At 43.2% G+C, this 22704-nt stretch overlaps 1 protein-coding gene across 4 annotated transcripts in view; it reads left to right on the top strand.

Annotated features, from left to right (window-relative positions):
• The window catches only part of ulk4 (unc-51 like kinase 4), a 39288-nt gene that overhangs the window by 12770 nt on the left and 3814 nt on the right, over nucleotides 1–22704 (top strand). For all 4 annotated transcript variants that reach the window (XM_057044621.1, XM_057044622.1, XM_057044619.1 and 1 more), the window contains exons 20-35: nucleotides 2846–3007; nucleotides 3544–3726; nucleotides 5103–5230; nucleotides 7190–7323; nucleotides 7437–7558; nucleotides 7664–7720; nucleotides 7891–7939; nucleotides 8064–8158; nucleotides 9524–9575; nucleotides 9709–9880; nucleotides 10441–10533; nucleotides 13915–13963; nucleotides 16024–16129; nucleotides 19723–19886; nucleotides 21342–21443; nucleotides 21847–22032. In XM_057044621.1, the coding sequence (XP_056900601.1) occupies nucleotides 2846–3007; nucleotides 3544–3726; nucleotides 5103–5230; nucleotides 7190–7323; nucleotides 7437–7558; nucleotides 7664–7720; nucleotides 7891–7939; nucleotides 8064–8158; nucleotides 9524–9575; nucleotides 9709–9880; nucleotides 10441–10533; nucleotides 13915–13963; nucleotides 16024–16129; nucleotides 19723–19886; nucleotides 21342–21443; nucleotides 21847–22032 (1854 nt within the window). The remainder of the gene's footprint in view (nucleotides 1–2845; nucleotides 3008–3543; nucleotides 3727–5102; nucleotides 5231–7189; nucleotides 7324–7436; nucleotides 7559–7663; nucleotides 7721–7890; nucleotides 7940–8063; nucleotides 8159–9523; nucleotides 9576–9708; nucleotides 9881–10440; nucleotides 10534–13914; nucleotides 13964–16023; nucleotides 16130–19722; nucleotides 19887–21341; nucleotides 21444–21846; nucleotides 22033–22704) is intronic.

Raw genomic sequence — 22704 nt, 5'->3', positions numbered from 1 at the left:
GGTTTCCAGGCCAGACTTGAGCTGCAGGAAATTATTTATGAGCCTGAACAAGATGACGCTTCTGCTGCCTATGATGAAAAACCTGTATATGTGTGTGTGTGTGTGTGTGTTTGCATGCGCAGCAGAACTGATGAGTGAACAGTGTTACAGTGATGGACGCCAGGGGGCACGAGGCAAAAATCCCCCTCACACACACAGGCACACACCCACACAGGCACATACATGCACGCACACACACTATTAAAGATTTATCACTATCTGACACAAAGGAGAGGAGGACTCCAAACAGTCATGGGTCATACTCACCAGTATGATGACCACAGCCGGGGACACCCGTCCATCACTCATTTACACAGAGAACTATTGTTGTTCTACTGAGTATCCCTTGCTCTGCATGTTTTGTCCACATCTTCCTCTTCCTTCATGCCTCAAAGTGTCTTTCAGCCCATTAATCAGACAATCTGTCTCTCTCTTTGAGTGTGTATTAGCGCTGTTAGATCTGGTGTCTGCAGCTGATAGGTGGTGTCTGTGTTTCTGCCATAGGGGCTCATTTTAAACCAGGTGCGCTGGCTTCTAAAGGGCTTTAATTACAGAGGGAAACCACATCAGACATGTGATCAGACGCACTTATGTAGACACAGGCATACACAAATCCACCTCCCAGTCACATGATGTCCCTTTTGTGATGTGTATTTCTTTGTTCTTTCAATTCACAGCCAGGTGCAAACATGGTTGGATATAAAAGTAATCTATAAAAGGGTTGAAGACGAGATATTCTTCTACAGTGCATACCTGGGCTTTTAAATCTTTTCATCTGAAAACAGATATTCCAAACTTTTTTTTTCCCAGGGGTTTAAAATGCCCAAATCATATCTGTTAGGTCAAAGGTACAGAATAAGGGAGATTTGTAATCAAACCTCACCGCAGATTTGAAAATGTACTCATACTAGCACAGATTACCGTAAAAGGAACTACGGAATGTGCATTTTCCTACAATATGAGTGACATTGAGCAGGTTGCAAAACTTGAATAAAATTTGACTCTTTACAGGAACAATTTCCTTAACTTTTATGCAACATGGCTGTCAGAAGTGTGTGTGTGTGTGTGTGTGTGTGTGTGTGAGGGATAGGGGGAATCTCTGTTTCACTCTTTTTAGTGTAATGCGACTTATTTAAAAGCCACCACTTTTATCTACACGGAGTGAAATCTCTTTGACTGTGACTTTTGGAATTGTTGATGCTGGGAAACTGGGTACATTATCCTGGAAGTAGATCGTTACACTGTTTTCTTCATTACAACTTTGGAGGTTTCCAGTTTTTCACAATGCCAGTCTCTTCTTGTGGAGATCGGGAAGACTCCCTCCTGATTGGCTGTTACAGTTGAAGTGTAACCAATCAGAGACAGTGGTGGGAGGGGCATAATTAAGATCACAGATGAATTTGATGAAATCATTTAGTTATCATGTAAGGTAAATAGTGCTAGTGCTAATCTAATGGGAAAATAATACTGTCATGATTGGCAAATCAAGCCAAAATATCTGCTGCCATTTCTGCTCGTTGCTACTGGTCCCTGCTTTTAATCAGTTCTGACAATTTATTAGAGAGAGTCCATATTGTATTGGTCTAATGTATTGTATAATGTTAACTGTAATGTAAGAGCTCCTCTTTCTCCTGCGTTTTACCATTTGGATCATAATGAAGAGATTTACTGAGCCGCTTGTTTCATACCACAAATGAAGACACTCCCCTTTCTTTCCCTCCCTCTTTTCGGGGCCGATATAAGGACCTACCCTGTAGCAGGGACTCGATTAGTCCCCCGTAATAGCTCCTGTAAATGGCCATTTGGGCCAGGTCCCTTCAGTGGAGGTATGCACAAACGACCCAGGCCCCATAAAATTACCCCAAAGTTCCTGCAGTGGAAACATGCCTCTTCTCTCTTCCTGTGTCTGTCAGCCCCTCTGTGTTGTTCCTGGCTGGGCTACAGTCTATTAGACACACAGACAACGTGCGCTCCCCCGTGGGCTCATTAGTGAGCTGGCCCACACAGCCTGGGGAATGCTGGAACAGACCATTCTGCTGGTTCCCAGAGGGGTGCTGTAGGATTCATTCATGTTCTCGTGCTCTGTAGTCCCCTTAGTTTTGAATGTAAAATGTGAATTCCTATATTGGATTAAGGGATAATTATTTAAACTGCTGTTATTAGACTTCCCATGAGCTTGAAGAGAATGTTTTTAATGGTTATAAAATATTAAATTTGAATCACAGCCTGACCTGAGACACAACCATACTCCTTCACTTTGTTACTACAGTGCTGCCATGATTTGTGGGCTGACAATTTTTAGCTTAATGTTTTTTTTCTTGTTTGATTTTACCATGATGAATGCATTGCCACTATGAAATGAAGGTTTCAGCTCTTATTTTGGAACTTAACAAAAACAGCAGTTACTGTTTTTGATGAATATGCTCTATTTGATCTGACGTGGAAGAGAGGAGCGCCTACGTGATGTAATAGAGTGAAATACAATAATAACCTGACAGACTCATTCGCTGCTCTACTTCCTGTCTTTCTCGACAGTAACCTACTGGGTGAAAGTTTCTCAGCTGCAAAGCAGGACTCATTGTCTGAACAATAATTATTCTCCAGCAGCAAAGAAACACAACTGCATAGAGGATACACTTAGTTCCATCCTATTATCTGTTGCCCATTACTGATATCCGAGATACTCTGTATTAGCCTTGTGGTTTGTGCAGATTTCAGCTCAGTACAGTTACATTTGTGTGGATTGCGTTTGTTTCAGAATGAATAGAAGCAAAAGCTTAGCCGTGTTTGTGTATGTATCTTTCAGACTGATACTGAAATCCACCTTATGGCTGTGAAAGCCATTGAAAACATCACCACCACTGTGACCAACCCCAGCCACCACCTGCTGAACCTGGGCATTTGTTCTACCTTGTGGTACCTCTTCACCCACTCAAATGGGGACGCTGTCAAAGTTGCTGCTGCCTCCGTAAGTGCTTGTATACACTCTCAAACACAGCTACATAATGTACTAGTGTATGCAGTGTATGACTTCTTATTCTGCCTGAACAGGCTCTCTAAAGGATTCGTTTTAGCAATGTTGGATTACATTGCTGACACAAAATGGGACCGTTAGTGGCAAAAAAGGGAGTCCACACATGAACTAACAAGCCAAAATTAATGTATTCGTAAAAAAAATAAGTGTGCAATGAAATGCAGGACAATACTGCAGGAGTAGAAATGGAAACAGGTCTCAGTCTGCAAACAGCTAAGAGAACAAACCCCTGTTGGAACTGCACCCACAGGTGAGACAACCTGGCCTGACGACGTGTCCCAACGTCCACCCAGGGGAAACACACAACCAGTGAGCAGGTAGAGGGGCAGGTTGTCTCATCACAAAGTGGATCGACGAGTGCAGCTTTTAATCAAACCTCCTACTACCTTCATATGTCATGTGATGCCACGAGTGGACGAGAACAAGTCAGTGTGCCTACATGTTATGTCTGCCTCTCTCTGTGTCTTCAGTCTCTATCTAGGCTGGTCCGGGTGGTCCCAACTCTCTTCTTGTCGGTGATTGACGCTTGTGGCCCTGCAGCTATCTCGGAGAGCCTGGTTGGAGCTGGGGCCACGATCCAGCAGCACCTGCTCACAGTATTGGCAGGTTCCCTTCTCTCCTCATGCAACCACATACAGAGATTCACCCAGAAGGTTCGTGGTTACTCCTGTTTAAAGACGCAAATGCAGATAAACATTCAGTACCGACACATTTTAATGGCATGCTGTTATTTACATTATTTTAATTGCAAGTCTTTGTGCTCTTTTACGTTGCACGGTTTATGTTTAACTGTGCATAAACTAATTTGTCAGGAATTGCCTCTTTAATTTTTCATAGGACAACCCATCTAGCGCGCATGTGAAGTGCTAATCTTGGAAAGGCAGGGGGCTAAAATTGATTTGAAGGTTTTTAAGTTGGAGTCTAGGATTGGTAATTGACTCTGAACTGAATTTATTTGCATTGAGCATTTCCAATTTAACACAAGAATACAAACTTAGTACTTCAACTCTGCTCTAATTATACACTGATATGCATTCACTCCCCCCTCTCTCTCCCCTAGTCTCTCCCCTGGCACAAAAACAGACAGTCCAAGAGTTTGTTTCCACAGAACTCTGTTACTGAGTGTGTGTTTGTGTGCATGCATGCGAGAGTGTGTGTGTGTCTAATTTGTAGAGTGTGTCAGTATCTGGGCTAATTGGCTGAATGGATGTGCAGCAGCCTTCTACTTCAGCAAAGCATTATGGGTAGTGGGGAGGGACTTATCAGCCAGGCACACATTCTACAGGGCTTTGAAATTAATTAACTTCATGTGTCGCGGCATAAACACAGATGCATAGGCAGCCTTTCCTCACGCAGACACACACGGCACTGAGTGAATGGTGCTGGTGATAATGGTAATGAATGTTGGCCAGTCAGAAACATTTTCACAACCAGTTTTCATTGCCGAGTTTCTGGACGTGTAAAGTGGCTGCAGGGATGGGTGTTTATTCGGCATGTGTTGTATGATAACGCGGAGCCTGAGCTGATTGAGTTGTAGCTTGTTTGTTGATGCAGTGTCAGAATATTTCTGGACACCTTAGGGAAAGAATAAAAGTGAATCATTTCCATTTGAATATAATATATGGATACATTGCTGTAATATAGTGCCTATTGAATTATGGCTGTGCGTACATACTTTCTCTATACTCTTGATCACTCGCGTTAAATGGGAGGTTACCATGTAAATATTTGGCTTTTCCTCTGTTCACACTATAAAATTGTTGATTTCAGCTATGTCTGCCAGTATCGTATATTTCAGCGTATTCATCAGACAGGTGGCATTAAAATAATTTGAATACGTTTGGCTATAAGAGACCAAGAAGCAGCAATTCTTTCATATCATTAAATAAGGAGTGGGGGTGGGGTAGCAGAGACACCCTTTAATAATCCAAGAATGTGGCAGTTCCAATTGTGTGAGAATTAGTGTCACAGAATGCACACGAGCATTTATTCAGGAATGTCTTTATTAATATACGTTTGTGTCTTATAGGAGTGTGTATTGAAGGTGCTGCAGTGTCTGGAGAGTCATTCTTCAATGACAAAAGCCAAAGCATCACTGCTGCTTCTGCTTCTAATACAGGACAACACACACACGCTGCTTTATTGTTGTGAACACAGGTAAACACACACACATGCATTCATCTCAGAAACAGCGTATACAGCTTGAGTTTAAGTTTGGGTTTTTTTCTTTTTCTGTCAGATGTGTGCTACACAACAAGCAGATTGCATTTTAGAATTCAATTTCAAAGTGGGATTCCCATTTAATTATTTACAGTTGTTGCTTTTAAGCCTGTAGTTACCCAGCTACACTAGCTAAAACTAACTTCCCTTTTTCCAGTGTGTTGGAATGCAGAATGCACTACTCCAGGTTTTGACCGTTGTAAGAGCAATTATTTAGGTTAAATTGGCATTTGTATTTTAACCATTGTCTATTACATTACTTTATTACTCCAAAAGCCTGAATTTTAATTAGAACTGTAACAAATGCTATTATGTATACAACAAACTAACTGAAATATAAATAGCTAAACCAACTGGGCTTAAATTTCATCATTGTGAAAGGCTTAATCTTGACTTACTGGTCTCATCTTCTGTTACAAACGGATTGCTTTTCATCAAAGTTATTTGTTATTTAAATCAGGCTGTTTCAAGAGATATTCCCTTCATAAAAAATGCTGCCTGGGGTCTTTGGCGAGGCAGCTGTACTCTGTGTAACCTCTGCGCTAACTAGCACAGCAGCTATGGGAACGATATTATCAACATATGTACCCTGGACATTGAGTTTGTGCTGCTGTGTGCTGTAACTTTTACTTCAAATGGTTCATTAGGCGGTTGTCCTTTGTTTCACCCCACACTAGCTTACAGTGCAGCTGTGAATGTGCACAGAATGGGCATGAGGAAATGCATTTCATTTGCATTGCATTTCGATGCATAGGCACAATGGATGGATAGATAGATGGATGGAATTAGGTGACTTCTCATTTCAGTTTAGTCTTTTGTCACTGCCTTCTCTCTCTCTCTCTCTCTCTCATTTCTTGCTCAAATTATCCACGTCTGTTCTCTCACTTCCTCTCCACCTCTTTACTGCGTCAGAGCTGTCAGAGTTGACCCCCCTGTCCCTCTCCCACCGAGCACTCCGGCTGATTCCACCACACGCGCAGACACACGTCCGTTCCCTCACTCCTGCTCCCACCCAGTCACGTTGTGTTTAATTAACTCCGCAGTGATGTGAACGTGTGTGTTGCTGCGTGTGTGTGTGTGTGAGTGTGAGAGACAGATAAGCTTGCTGCAGCCTCATCGGGGAAGTGTTGAAATTGCCAATGGGTGCACGATGGTGGCTTTTAACACAGATGTGCACACGTACACACACAAAAACAAAACTTGGGACACTTGTAGGTCAGTTATATACACGTAACTCTCCCACATAGAGGATGTTTGTCCTTATTTAACAATCTAAAAATGTCTCCGATACTAAAATGGCAGAGACACATACAGCATCAAATTTATCAAAGTTAGTTTTATTTGAAAGAGTAAAGAGATTTGGACCTAAGCTGTAATATCACCTCGAACGTTTGTGTTTTCAGACATTGTCAAGAATTCGTTCTATAAAAAAATGTTACTGCATACAACAAATCATTGCCTCTAATGACCTATAGAGCATAATGAGGCTAAATACCGAGGTTGGGAATCAATATTTGTTAATGGTAATTATGACCTCTGCATGCATTTGCATTTGTGCTCGTTGTGTGGGTGTTTTTGTGGCAGTAGTGGATGTCGGTATCTGTTGGTAACCTTTCTGCTCCGCTGTGAATTTGTGATTATAATGTTATTGATTACTATTCAATACAGGGTTTCTGACAGGAATAAGAATGCTCCCAAACTCAGGGCTTGTCCATGTCTATTCTCACCGATGTCCTTGAATGCACTAAATTAAGATGTTTTCATAATTCTGCAGTTTTTTTGTGATTTGAATGTGTTCTGTAAGCATTCCCCACAGATATTGATGTTTACCTACTTACCGGTAATTATGACTCTTGAAATGAGTCAATGACACTGAGAGCATCTATCCCTGTCTAGACTCGTGCTGTACATCGAGAGAGAAATGCGCAGTGTAACACGTGTCAAGAAGAACCTCAAACACTCGTCATACCTGTCTGAGTGTTTGAATTCATTGGTGGTGCATCTGAGTAACACAGCCTCTCTGATACTGGGTACACACACACCCACACACACACACACACACTATCTCTGTCATATTTGTGAAATATTGGAACTTTAATTTTAAACAGTATCTAATCTCTTGTGTCCTGTCTCCCATCTCTAGAGGACACTTTAAGTGCATTACAAAGTGTCACTGGGAAAAAGGATCCAGATACAGCTCAGTGCAAAAAGCTTAAACAGACGGTGCTGAGACTGTCTGCACTCCTGGACCTTCTTCTCTCACAGGTAGCGTCGACACCAGTTTTCTTTCTCCTGTTCCTATAAGATTTATGTATGGAAAGGAAGTCTGAATCTCAGTCCCTATTGATGGGTGTTTCTGTCCTCCCACAGGTCTTTCGAGCTAAAATTGTATCCCATAATTTTCTAACTATGATTGGACTGCTGCTGGTAAGCGTTGGCAAATGCATGCATTTCTCTAAAAACCAGTTTAAAAGATATTGTAATATCGCTGGAGGATTAGTCCACATTGGGATTTAAAATCACATAAATTAGCACATGTTGATCCAAGAAAAAAAACCACCACCACAAATCTTTGTGGTTTCCTGTCTTGATTGCAGAATTACATCACCTCTGTGTCCAGAAAAGCAAATCTGTTGCAAGCTTTGGGTAAGTTATTTACGCTTAGCCTTATTTATTCTTTTTGCCAGCTGGTGTGCTGTGAATTTCCTCTCTAACTGGGACATCAACTCATGACAGAAGGTGTCATTTCGATGCTCTAATTCTATTCCAGGTGTTAGAGTGTGTGAGGAGTTTATAAAGACTTCACTGGCCATCGTGGAAGTCTTGAGTCAGCACCACGCTCTCACCGGCCCGCATCATGCTGTCGTGAGTATTCCAGACAATGAATAATCTATCACACAATCTATCACACCTGTCTGTTAATGTTTAGACAGTTGAGGATCTACCTGTAACTAATCCACTATTGAACCAAGGGAACCTGTGATCAGATCAGCGTACGGTTGCGCGTATCTGTGCACATACGTGTCTGTTGGCGGTGCAGGACAGCAGAGCGTTTAATGACTATTGACGTATGGAAGTGGGGAGCAGCAGGAAGCAGACAGGAAGGAGAGAAAAGACTTGACAAACGGTGAACAGGGAGCCGAGATGTGGTTTGCTGCTCCTGACAGTCAATAACGCAGGAAGACACTTTAATTACCACGAGTCGCCTCAGATTAACTTTTATAGCCGCTGCAGAAGGAAAGAGTCATGTTGAAAAACGTGAACATCTCCAAAGGGTTCTTTCTCACGATGGAGTGATTTTCAGAAGTTTTTATACACACAGACACCCTGAAACAACTGCTAAGGCCCAGTTACTTGGTAGGAAGTAACACGCTTGGAATAACTTTTCTCTTTGCACTGATTTGTGCGGTAGCTTCTGCACAGCAGGTACTATATTAGGAAAGCTGTATTATTGTACGCTGCCTAATCAACACCGTGTTGTTTATTTATTAGAAACACACATTGCAAGAAACGGAATTTCTTTTGCAAAAGCATACAGTACTATCACTGTAAAGTATTCTGTATGTAAAGTAAATGCTGAATAAGAACAGATCTCAAGCCAAGATGAGATTTTTAACACGTAGTTCACGGTTCAGAGAAAAGCAGCACGCTCACACACACACACACACACACACACACACGCTCACACACACACACGCACACGCTCTGTCCTGTCTTTTGATGGTTGCGATATTAATTTACAGCCTATAGTGGACGTTGTCCTTTGTAGACCCTTTTCTCTTTGTAATGACCTCAGATGCTCTCACTCACCCTCACCATTGTTTCTATGGCAATATTGGCAATCATGTAAATTCATGCAATACAGATCCATGTTTAAAAAAAAAGGCCTTTGACAGTTCTGAAAGTCCATTTGTCTGCCTATTGTTTGATCAAAGTGACCATTCAACAGTGTATTTCCATAGTAAAATATTCCTTTTACCTCTTGACAGTGGTCTTTGTAGCTCCGGCCCACTGATTTGATAAAGGACATCTTCCTTTTATTTTTCCTTTTATGTAGTTCCCCGTTCTAAGATTCACCGTTATTATTATGTGCTGATTGTGTCGTTGATTTTAGCAAGGACATGACTGGTGAGAGGAAGGACTGTGCATGGCAACGTTAACATTTGTGTGTTCTGTTAATGAGTGTAGTTTCTTAATAAAAATGATTTTCTGAGGTTTTATCTTTTGAAGGTTGTGAGTGCCATTCTGCCTCCTCTAACCAAACTGGTGTTCAGTAAAAGCGGTAAGTAAGATAGCTGTCGACTTTTGAGACAGGAAGTAGAATGAAGGCCATTGCCAAAAGTAACCAGTGACAACATACCTGGAGTGTAACGTCAACGTTTGCACGGTGTCCTCTCTTCCTTGGTGTGATGTAGTGGAGGTGTCAGTGTTCGTTCTGAGGGTGCTGTCTGAACTCAGCCTGCTTCTGCTGGTCCAGGAGAGCGACGGCACCCAAGAAATTCACGAGACGCATGCGAAGGAAGGGACGAAAGAGCCGGGAAATAGGAGTCAAATCATAAATGTCTTCAGCCGAACACTGTTCCCGAGGTATGTGGGGCTCTGATTTGGTAGCAACACACCATCAATGATTGGGATGTGAGCAGGATTACCATTTATAAGACACAAGCAGGAATTAGTTTGGTTCTCTGGGCATCATATCAGTTGTGCTACTTGTCAGGTGCAGCTAACTGACAGTCGTCTGCCTTGATGAATGTTGCAACATCAAACATGATGCAGTCTGTGGAGAACTGAGAAAGACAGTTCTCCACTTCTCTCCTTCACCTCCCCAGTTTTGATCTCTACCATCTTCTATATATCACTTTCTGTCTGTTTATTTAAATGTCTTCTTCCTGTCTTGCCTCCTGCTCTTCTTTATCTCCAGCTCCATTTCTTTGTATGGATTTCACCTCTCCCTCCCCTTTTACCTCCCGATCCTCCCCTCGACTTCTCTTCACACATTTGATTTTCTCTTCTCTTCCTCCCTCCTCGCTTCCATCCTTCGCTCCAGCTCTCTCCCAGTTTACGCTCTGTTACCAACGATCAGAACGGTACATTGATTATTGAAGGCACAACAGCTAAATGTCGTGCTTGTATATGCTTATTTCTAGGTACGAGTCTCTTCTTAAGGCAGCAGATCCAATCCCTCTCCACGCGCTCAAACTCCTGGTTTCAATGACCGAACACAGCACCCAGATCTGCAGGTACTGCAGCGGTATTTCAAAAACTGAACCTCACCCTAACCCCCCACACGCTAACGCACACACCTCATGTTTTACACTGATGTTGTAAGAGTTGTTTATTCTGAGTTAGCATCCAACCACAGTTGATTGCTGCAACATCTTAGCAGCACCACTCTCAGACTACATTAGAAAAGGCCTCTCTTGCCTCCTTAAAGTGAGTAAATCCTCAAGTATCTGTCTGCTCTGTGGCGCTCTAAAGATGCTGCTTCAGCTGTAAACGATGCATAAGGTCTCGGTTTATGGGCTGCTCCAAAGACATAATATTGAAACCAAATTATAACATTTGCTAAATTGCTCCTCCAATAAGATTCAGTAATTCGCCATGAAAACAGATAACAATAAAAATCCCAACAAAACGCCTCCCTGATTTGTTGTAGAGGTAATCTTCTGAGCTGTAAGATGACTAACTGAACGATCTTTTATGGTTAGTTACACCTGTGCGGGTACGTGCGTGGACTCGTTCATGCATGCACTTTGGGGTCTGATAGATGTGCTCTGACGGCATCTATCAGTAAGTCTTAATTCTGTGGTCATATTTCGTCTCTTTTTGGTTGTTTACAGACAGGAAATGAGTGCAAACAGAGGAGGAGTAAGAAAGTCAGGGAACTAGATGGATTATTGTAGCGAAAGAGACAGACGGGAAGATGCTATCTCAATCCTGTCTGTCTCTCAGTGGAGGTTATCTGACCACATTTTTGTTCAAACATACTTGCTCAAAAGGCGTGTCACAGTTTTGGTCCTGCTCTGATAAATCTTAGGTGCCTGGTCAACATTTATTACATTTGGTTGTTATCATCTCTGCCAGCAAATTGTAGGTTACAATTTAGTTCTCGTGAATTTTCCATAACCAGTAAAAGCATGTTTTTGCCCCCGCCTGTTGTTGTTGGGTTGTTTGTCAAGGGCTCTGCAAAGATTTGCTGGATGGGCTCCATAACCCTATATTACAGCTCATCCATATTCCTTCTATTTTGTCCTTTCCTCTCTCCAAATGCTGCTTCCTCGATTGTACACTCTGTACTTGAGCATTCATAACTCAACAAACCTCTTATCGCTCATATTCCACTCTACTTCCATCTCCACCCAGGCTCCCAGTTCAAATTTCACCCTCACAGCTGAATACGCCCCCACTCCTCTTATCAGTAATATTGCCCCCACTCGTCTTGATTCTCCTCTTCCTCCAACTCTCCTCATCCTCTGCTTTCCTTGACACAAGTAGAGTGACGTGAACTTTTCAAATTGGTGTCAGCACTCTTCGTACTACATCTGTTTTTTCCCTCTGACATTATTAACAGTATTTAACAGTTTTTTTCTTGGCGCCCTTGTTCCCTTTCTCTCACCATCTCTAATTTATTAACATTAGTCTACATTTCTCACTTTCTCTGTGCCCTCTCTCCACAACTCTCCCTCCATCGCTGCTGTTTTACAATCAGAAATTAAATTGCCTGGGTCTTGGGTAGATAAGTGTGGCTATGAAGCCAGGCGAGCAGTAATTAGATGGTAAATTGGGGACATTAACGTTGGGAAGGCAGCTTGCTGCGCTATCACAGCCCAGTCACACCTTCAAACAACTACATTTACTATGACCTTTAGCCAAGGAACCCTATAGCGTGTGTGTGTGTGGAGCCTTGCCCTTTCACACACGCCACAGTTATCAGCCAAATATCAGGAAATAGTTCCTTGTGGAATTAAATTTCTTAATTTAACTGGGTTGGCTATTAAAATGAGTTTTAGCCTAAACGACTCTTGTAATTCATTTCCTTTATGATTAGCAAGAACTTGACATTGATTCGACCTTGCTAACCTGTTATCTCACTGTCAAACTGCTGTGGTCACTTATAGACCACAGTTAGTGTTGGCCAGAGACGACTGGGTGTTTATAACACCAGTGCTGGTGCTTTCCCACACTGAAAACAGTTAATTGCATGTAATTAAATTCTTTACCGGTCTTCAATCAAACATCAAAACAAGGTCCGTGGATATTACCAACCTAATTTGTGTCATTCATGAATTCCTGGACCAGACTGTAGAATGGACCCGGAAGACCTTTCAGAGGTGAAATGTCCCCCATTTTTTGCCAACAGTCCCTTTAACTCCCTGCTAGGCTTTGAAGAATCACCTTGGAACTTTACATTCATTAGCTTGCTACATCCAGTACTGACACGAACTAATCTCTTTATCATCTTTGCTATCTTTTCCTCTGAAATAAAAAATAAATCTCCAATTAGTCCAGTTTTGAGGTTCGACTCAGACGGTAGCTAATATTTGATTGTCTTAATATTTAATATTCTCTGTTCTAGATCTCTGTGTAATGATGTGTGTCTAATTAGAGCCGCCTCCTCTGTGTTCTACAGCGGCCTGCTCTGGTTTGTTCCCCGTCTGCTGGTCGTGCCCTGTGTGCGTTGATGTATTGCTGGTAGTTTAATGGTGGTCCAGTTTATCGTGTCGTGGTGACTTGGCCTTTCCTCTCATCTCACAGCCTGTCACCCATATAATGGGGGGGCATCCATCACATCTACAAATACACACAAGCGTTTTTAAAAAGGGCCTGACTTGGGGTACAAGTGTAACTCACAGCACTGATCTTGGATTTATTTGTCTCCCACAGCTTTCATATTAATAAAATCAGTGTCCATGTTCGTGTAAATTAGTACCGCAAGTGTGTGTCAGTCACGTGGTTGCAGTTCCACTGAAGACAAACATCATTTCAGTGGCAATATCGCACATCCAGTTGGCTACAGAAGGTTTTACACCTGCACATGGCAGGTTACAAATGCTGGAAACGTTCAGCCGCTACTGAAACATCAAGCCTCCTTAAATGAAGACCTGACCAAGGAAACACAGCAGCAGTTTAAATGAAGGTGCCCCTAAGTGATGGTAATCCTGTTGGACAACCTATAAATCAAAGTTAAAATGAAGACAAAGTGTTCCATCAGCTTTGTCTTCATACTATCCCATCATTTCTGACATGAAGCCGTTTGTTCCATTACTGTCTGTTACAGGCGGCTGGTTTCTGTGCTGGTGTGTAAACACGTTAAATCCTAATTATCATTTACTAATAATAGATTCTAATTTTCTGTAGTTAAGGAGGTTTTTAAAATTCAAACCAATCCTTTTGGCTTTTCCTTAAATTCCAGCTCTTAGTCTCACGTTTCCTCTTCTCACTCCATTGGACCATCTCATCTCCTTTTCCAGTTCTGCTGGTAGCAGACAGGAACCATTGTAGCAGAACTAGATGAAACTGATGTGGGCATGTGTGAACAGTGCAGGGAATCGCCTGTAAATAAATTTCTCACCCCGTCTGTCTTTTACTTTTCCAATAATTATTTTCTGTTTCTCTTCCAGCCTGATCAAACACAGCGAGATGCTTCCAATGGTCTTTCAAGTCATTATGGTAAGAAGCCATTTAAAATCGTTTGCTTTGCCTCTCAGCTCCACGTTCACTTCGTCAGTGACTCAATCCCTGGTGGACAACCTTCAGCCAGTTTTCACCATCTTGTGTTATTCCTGCTTTATTTCATAACGGTTCATTTATCCTCTGACTTCCTCCCCTCTCGGTTGCGTCCATCTAACCCTCCCAGATGCATTTATGCAAAGCAGGCCGAGCGCTGTTGAACTACGAAACGTCTGGTGTAATTGACTGGCAGGTCAGCCGTGGACAGGAGAGAGGGTTAATAGAGGGAGAATATAGACCCGTCTATTAAGATCCCGCACAAGCACAGACACACAAGCACTCTTGTGTTATCAGTGGAGCATGACGACGTTTCCAGTAAACAATTTCTTTTACCTGACCCTTTTTTTGGACTGGCACAGTCTAATGAACACACACACACCCTGCAATCTGTTTTCATCACACCAAAGCAGAATGACAATTCAGAATTTATGCTGTTACTCACACACACACACACACACACACACCAGCTAAATAATCTCTTCAGAAGTGTGGCTGTCCATCTCAACTCCACTGGCTGATGCAGAATGTTAAATACACTTATCCAGCAGCCTGATTAACTTCTCTCCTGATTGTTTACTTCTGTCTGAACGAGTCATGTCAGAATCCATTAGTGTTTTTGTATTCCTCACATTAGGATTGATTACGCTGCCTGCAACACTGGGATTGGGATTGATTACACCTGTCACAGGTGATCACAGTTGTCACACAGGACGGGACCCTAATTGTACTGGTCCAGATGATGAAGTAGTTCCACTTCACACTTAAAGGACCTCAATTGTTGCTGTTTTTGAGGAGGCAATGGGCCGATCAAATTGGCTTACCATAAATCATGGTTCTGTAATATTTGTCCTGTGCACCCAGGAGCCCTGGGTGATGGTGTAGTGAGAGGTTTAGAGGTTGGGCAGCATACAGAAAACTTAGATTTGATTCCTCCTCAACTATACTTGGTCAGACCGCCCGATTTTCTTTCCTCTGCAGTGACTAAATTAAGAGATCAAAACAAATTAGCTCCGTCGTTTGTTGCGACCGACTGGCAGGTTGTCCTAGGTGCAAATTTATGTGACTGTCTTCCCCCTCGGGCTACTGCGCATAGTGAGCATTAGCCAGGCTTATCAGCCCAAGCACAGATCACACTGATGTGCAGAGCCCCCGCAGGCAGAGCTGGTCTATCTCAGAGAGGATCAAATGGTGAAATCAGAGCGAGAGCGCGCGTGGGGGGGTGAAATACAGATGGCGTTGGGGGGGGGGGACGGGAAGAACACTAAGGAGATGCAAAGCAAATGAGGGGAGGAGGATGAATTAAGTAAGTTTATTTGGACTTTATTCTTAATTCTACCGCAAAAACCATGTTGTCTCGGAGGTAAACGTCCAGTTTCTCTGTTCAGCGAGAACTAGTATTTGGAAACATTTCTGTGGTTCTGGCTATAAAAACTCGGATTTTGTTATGAAGTCCAAAACTCACCTTTAGTAATAATAAAACTTTAAAAGCAATGTAGTTTATAGCACTATATAAAGATATGTGACTACACTGTAGCCCAACTAGTGGCTTTCATCAGTTTATTAACTGGTTATTTGCAAATTTCAAGGACAAAATCAGAATAAATGAATCCAATTCCAGCAGATAAACATTTTCTTGCTAGTTGGATTCGGGTTTTTAAGCCTCTCAAAGTGTCCTGCCAACAGCATCAATGATGCATCTCTAATGACGTGCTTTGGGGAAAACTGATGTCAGGATTGGACCTCTAAATAAGTTCCCTTCAAGGCTGACTTTTCTGATCCGTATCTGACTCCTGAGATTCATATTGATCAGTCAGGGTTTGGGCTGAAGATCCCCAAGCCTGAAAATATTAAAGCTCATGACATAATGACTTACTAGCTGTTACATCTGTATACATGAACTCGGTCATCATCTGTGGTTGATGTCATGCAAATATCATTGAATAATACATCCCTCTAACCTAGATTATGTAGTTAATCTGATATTTATCTCATGTATTTAGGCTAACACGGATAATGTCAACAGTGGAGTGGTGCAGAATGCTGTTGCCTTGCTGGGCAATCTTGGGGGGAACTCAACGTTGGACCTGGAGCCGAACGTTCAGAAAGGTGGAGTATGCCCTTGATACTTATTCAGAATGATAATCTCAATATTGAGCTAGTCTGGTGTATTCTGCACAACAGTGTCATTGGTTATGGTCATGTAACCCTAAATGTTTGCACGTTTAAGTAGTTTATGACGTCAGCTATAGCAAAACTCAATGATATGAGAATTTGCCATCCATTGCCAGAGGTTGTAGTGGATCCAGAGGAGAGAGTGTGTCCTGGGAGGGCAGACATCAGAGGTGACTCACATGAATAACCTAACATTTTCATCTTGGATTAGAGATTAGTGCGTCAGGATGCTCATGTTTGGAGGGATGCAGCCAAAATTAGAGAACAAAGCCAGTAAATTAGAGGTGTCTACAGAGTAGCTTTACAAACTCCGCTGCCCTGTTTGTCTCGTGAAAATAGATTTTATTTCAGTCGCGTGGTTGCAGCTGCACTAGAAATGCGACACAATTGTAGCTGCTTTATATTTAGCAATCTATTTCGGTCTCTCTGCCGTTTACTTGTCTTTTTCTGTCTCACTCTCACGCTGTCCATCCACCAATGCCTCCTCAACATTTGTACCATCGCCACCCCTTCCCCTCCTGCTAATTCCAGCGGGTCAGCAGTGCAGCAGTTCACTAGTCAGCATCATTATCATCCAATCAGTGCTCCTCAACAAACTGTCAACACAGCACTAATGCCTGCCTGGCAATTAACGCTATCTTTCTCTTCTCCTCACACAATTTTCCTCATCATCTCCTGCTCCTGTTCCTGTTTTTACCTTCTCCCCCCTGCTCTCTATTTTAGGCTAATCTTCTATCGTCCCCTCTTCTCCTTCTATCGTCTTTTGGTTGTTGTTAGTTCCAGATCAGTGTGGTGATGGCGCGAACGGAGGGAGAAGGGGAGAGAAGGGAGGAAGTGTACATAATTGGCTTTTTACGGTGTGACAGACAGAGGAGGGAAAGTGTGTAGCGTATGTGTTCACAAAGTAAAGGTGTTTTTCGTGCTTTAGCTTCTGTGTATCTGTAAAACTGCGATGAACGAGAAAGAGCGAGCGACCGAGAGGAAGAGAGGAGGCGGAGATGAGGTTTATAATTGGGCAGATTTGCCTCCGACTGAGATAATACCCCCTGGGGACAGAAGACAGAGGGAGCAAAGGGAGGGAGAGTGGTGGTGATGGGAAGAGAGAATTTAACAACACAGGGGAAAGGAAGATAACTGAAAGAGCCAGGAAAGTGAAATTGGAGGTAAAAAGGGCAGCAAAGAGGTGACAGGGAGGCAAAAGAGGGGGCTTGCAGGAAACGGTGCATTTGGATGAGAAGAAGAATAGCGGAGCAATGTATGCTTGAAGTGGAAGACAATTGATTGGGGGAGAAAGAGGCTGGAAGAGACCGCGTCTATAAAGTTTCTATTTCTGTATGATTGCAGATGAGTCAGATTTAATGCATGAACATGGAGCAGAGTGCTGCAGATAGTGTTGGGATCTGATTATATAAGGGTGTGAAGCCTCTGAGAGGAAATTTGCAAGCGTCGCACGCGCGTGAAGGAAAACTGACGCATCTGCAGCGTGAACAGCCTCTGAGTTTGGGCTGAAGTTGCTGGTTAATTAAAGCATTTGTGTTCTGCCAATTCAATTGATATGACTTGGAGGGGTATGGGTGTCTTTCTCGAGTTGCTCAACGTTCTTTTCTGAGGCCGTGAGGTCACCACCTCTGTGCTGGTTAGTTGGGGTTATAACTTAACATTTGAAATGAGTGTCAGGTTGATTTCCCCAGATGGGAATTGAAGCCGATCTTGAGAATTCTGCACCGTGTTCTCCACACAGTGGCCACATGTGTCCAATCAATACGGGTCCCTTGTGGCACAATTTAACCACAAAGTGGAATCATGTTAATGTCTGTCACGTGAAAACAGATGTCAACGAATGAAAACCTAATGGTTACAATAAATTCATAACTTTAAAAATAATCCTAGTCCAATTTTATAACTTCAATTAATAAAAACTTATACAACAACGTCAATTGCATTACGTATGCTCGTATGCTTTTATCGTATCATCCTTGACTCAAATGGGATAATCCCAGATGGGAAATTACATTATTGAAAGTGAGTACTTCCTGTAAAAGATCAATCTAAACCCATTTAAAGAATATGCAGGATTTATACATTATTAGATTTCTACAGGCCTCCAGACAACTTTTCCACTCCTTACGTAACGCGTGTTCTGTTCAATTCATCCCATCGGGTCCCAATAAAAGCAGTTTTACTGGGGGTTTATAAATAGATGACACTTCAACGAACTGGAATTTCTATTTTTAACCCAAGGTCTAAACTCTAAAGAGGACAGAGTACAGCAGTTTTAGCTCATCAGCAAGCACAGGTTGTGCTGTCGCTGTCTCCAACACACCTGAACTTGGAAATCTGTGCAGTACAGCTTTGAAAGCAACCTGTATTTACCGTTGGCAAGGCGGCAGCAGCTTTGTGCTTCTTGTGCACAATTTAATCAAGTAGAGCCCACAGGGGGACAGCGGGTAAAATCAGAGGCTCCAACTGGGAAATGTGATTAACCAAAGGATTTAGTCCGTTTTTTCCACTGTTTAGTTGCCTTGAAAACACTTTGTTAATATTTTTGTGCTCCGAATGCCATTTGCTGATAATTTCATTGGTAAACACACGAGCAGCTGCAACTTTTCACCACAGTCACGTCTGATCACGTTAGCAGCAGCTCCGGTCCTCGTCTGACAGACAAGTCCAAAGTGGAGCGGACTGATTATTAAATCATAAAGCATCTTGACAATGTAACGCCGCGTCCCATTGACAGCAGGTTAGCTTAATACTGTCTTCCCTGTCTACTGTCTTCCCTGTTGCACTTCAGCTTACCGAAATAAACACCTCACTTCTAAATAAAGATCTGTTAGAATGGAAAAAAATAGCACCAGATGTGTTTTCCTCAGCGACGAGGCATTTATTTATTGAACTCCTCACTTCATCATCAGATTCTGAAAAGTTCCGCGTCTCCCCACCCTTATTAGAACGCACATGTCATGTCAACTTAATCAGTAGAGTGGATTCTGATTGCGATATCCACCACGAGAAGCGTGTTAAACTCCTCCGGGACAGAAGGCTGCAGCAGCTAAACACAGCTCGGACTGCGTCTTCTGCGCCCAGTTTAAAATTAATGAGCAAAGGAACACGGTTTCACACTTTAGTGGGAGGTATTCATTCATGACTGAGCAAGGACGAACAGAGCCTCTCTGGGTTTGACACTGGACAGCAGTTTAGGGAGGGAAAGAGTGACACCTTGGCGTAGAACAGCATGTGTTTTTAGGTCAGAATCTAAACGGGGCTGTCTGTTGTGGCACGATTGAAGATTTCAGCCCGGATACATTTGTATTTTCTTTAGAGAACTGTCAGAGTCAGCGGTGTTCTCTGCAAACTGATGACAGTGAAAGGCCCATCGACAAGCGCGAGCGCCTGTGTACAGTACACACAGCTGCCCACATGTTGTGGGGACCAACGTCTGCACACATCTTTCCAGTTATGCTCCCATATTCCTGATTCCATCCTCAAAAGTCTGTTTCATCCAGTGTTTTGCATCTTAATTTGTGCAGGCCTGATAGAGGTGTTGATGCACACGTTGTCAGAAGCTGCTGTAGTCTACCTGGAGGAGGAAAGGCGCGGGGCGATGAAGCTCGGCCATCTCGTTTTACAAGCCCTTCTGGAACTGCTTCACAGTGTCCTGCAGGAGACCGTCGTTGTCTGCTCACCTCTGCAGGTAAGAACGTTGACAAATGACAAGGGTGCAGACTGCAGCAGCTCATAGAAGACAATCTAAAAAGCATCTACCAAACTACAGCGAAATATCTTCCAAATCATCCAGGAGTCAGAGTTCATGTGATCTCTGTGAATTTGGCATGTTTATATGAACCCAAAGTCTTTTACATGGTTTATTTGGAAATATATATATTGCTATAGACATTGCAGAAAACCTCTTGTGGAAACATCATGTGGTATGATGGTGGGCTGGGCCTCAGTTGTTTTGCTGTATCATGACACATCTGGACTTTATGAGCTGCTGCGGTTCCCACATTGATTCAACCAGTTTACCAGCTTCATTTCCAGGGAGCACAGAATCACAAAATCAGCTCTCTAAACTCTGTGCCCTTGTATCATGTCCCCAAAGGGGGTTGTTGTGTGTGTGTGTGTGTGTGTGTTTGTGGGCATGTGTGTGTGTTTGTGGGTGTGTGTGTCCATTGATGTGTGCAGTGAAAGCTCACAGTTTTAAGCAACTGCAATATTGAAGTTGTGGACTCAGGAGAAAGTGGTTGAGGTCCTGAGCCCCTTGGACACACACACACACACACACGCGCACACACACACACACACAGAGGGGCCTGTCTGGCTATGTCCCTGCGGCCTCATTATCACCACTGGCTTTGTCCTCAGCTTGCCTTGCTACACACACACACACATATATAGACATACACAGCAGCCCCCATTTCCACCCCATAGTGTGCACACTACCCCTTCACATACATATTAATGTCTGGACAAAGGGGGTGGGGGGGGGGGGGTAAAGGGAAGGTAGGGTACAAGACTGGGTGGAAGAGTGAAGGACAGAAGAGGACGAAGGAAGGATGGAAAGAGAACCAGACGGTGGGGAGAAAGGGAGCGTGCAAAATGTGTAGTGGAAATCAATTCTGTGAAAACGCAAAGCTCATTAAAAAGGAAACTTCTGGCCAAACCCAATTCATTTGGGTAATAAGGTCTGATAAGAAGAGAGGACAAGTCTGGACCACTCTCCCCAAACTATTACCGTCGGCCGAGAGCGAGAGATTATATAGAATACAGAAAAAGGTAAAGCTGTGGTGTTACATAAAAGTGACTTTGGGAACCAGAGGAAAATCGGGCCAGGATTAATCACATTATTCATCACTAATTGTGGCTTGACCAGAAACTGGACTGCAGGCATCAACCCAACTCCAAAGTAAAAGTGAGAGACAGCTAATGGTGGCTTGGTTGATTCACTGGGGGAGAAAACGGGTTGAAAAGTCTCACGCAAGTTATTTTCTAGAGCACCTTTCTGCTGCTCAGAACAAGCTGCATGCAAAAGCACCATTTCCTGTCCGTGAGAATCTGTTCTGGCAGGTCTGTGGATCCATCATTATTGACTGTCAAATCTCTATAAATGATTTAATAAGCGCGTGCGTGCGTGTGTGTGCGTGTACAGAGCCAGAGGCCATCTTGTCCAACAGCAGAGAGGAAGGCAGCAGAGGATGTGTTCCTACAAACCCGACCCCTGAGCCAACTCAGCACACACCTCATTCACATGGTGAGAGCACAATCGTGCACGTCTGTGTGTGTAATTATTTGTGTATAAATGTGTTTCTTGCATATATGAATATCCTCAGTATTTACTCCTGCATGGATCAACACATGCCCGATAGTTATTTAAATGATCACACTGCAGCAGGTGAGGTCGGCTGTACTTTTTTCTGTCGAGTCATGAATAAGTCTCTGTGTTTTAATGTTTTGGGTATTTTGTCATAGCAGTAAGGAAAAAAGTGGGTGAGAAATGACCAGTAAGATCCAGACTCTAATATCAGATGGGCTAACAGACGTTGGGTAACTCTGGAAACGCCTACATGTTGCTCTCACCTTCATAGTAACTGCGGGCGGGTCGCTGCACACCTGATGACGTCCAGCCTGGGTGAGCTGATTTCTTCTCCCTGCAGCTTTCAACGGAGAAGCGCGAGGTGTGGGAGGAGTCTCTCCAGTGTCTGTCTCTACTGGTTCGGCTGTATGGAGGAGCGGCCGAAGACTGCCTGACGCGCTCCTGTTTGCAAAGCTTTTTACACGTGCTGCGCACACACCTGCAGGACGAGACGACCCGCAGCACGCTGGAGATCATCAACTGTTTGGTGAATACGCACATCGGTGATGGGAGTGGGGAGAGAAGCTATGATATATCAGAAGAGCCTGTACACAACAAACCCTCAAAGCACTAGCTGTATTAATTTTACCGCCACCTGGTGGCCATTTCAATCGCCAGTAAATGCTCCAGATCTTCACAGCCAACCAGCTTTTTAGAAACACGGGCCTTTGCTATTTTTCACTATACCTTTACATCCAAGAAACAAGCACAATGCATAGAACAGTTACAGTATCGGCTAAACCTTTGTGTAACTGGGCTTTGCAGCCCTACTATATGCTTTCAACATTCTTAGTCATAATGGTCATGAAAATAATCCAAAATCACATCCACTTACAGGGACGGACCCGCTGTGCCGCTTCTCCTAAAATAGTCTGTGGTTTAGCTCTGAGAGCAGACCAGAGAGGGGGAAAATTGTAGGTTTCTGTCGGCCTGTCACTCTCTGTTTGAGTGCCTGTCCAGTTCCGCCTGATCCGAACGCGCTGGGAAAGAGGGCACGCTGTAGTAATGATGGTGGGAAACACCCAAAGCTAATTCTCAGTCCTAACAAAACTCGAGTAGCTGCAGCTGACCCGTCCAGGTGTGCTGTATTACAGTCAAAGCCACATGGCGTAAATCAACATCTCGCTCAGCTCCTCTGGATGATTTTGTGTTGTTACGC

Source organism: Takifugu flavidus, chromosome 10 (genome assembly GCF_003711565.1).
Source record: "Takifugu flavidus isolate HTHZ2018 chromosome 10, ASM371156v2, whole genome shotgun sequence".
Classification (NCBI taxonomy): Eukaryota; Metazoa; Chordata; class Actinopteri; order Tetraodontiformes; family Tetraodontidae; genus Takifugu; species Takifugu flavidus.
Note: the sequence above shows the minus strand (reverse complement) of the source record. Positions and strands in the feature narration are given on the sequence as shown.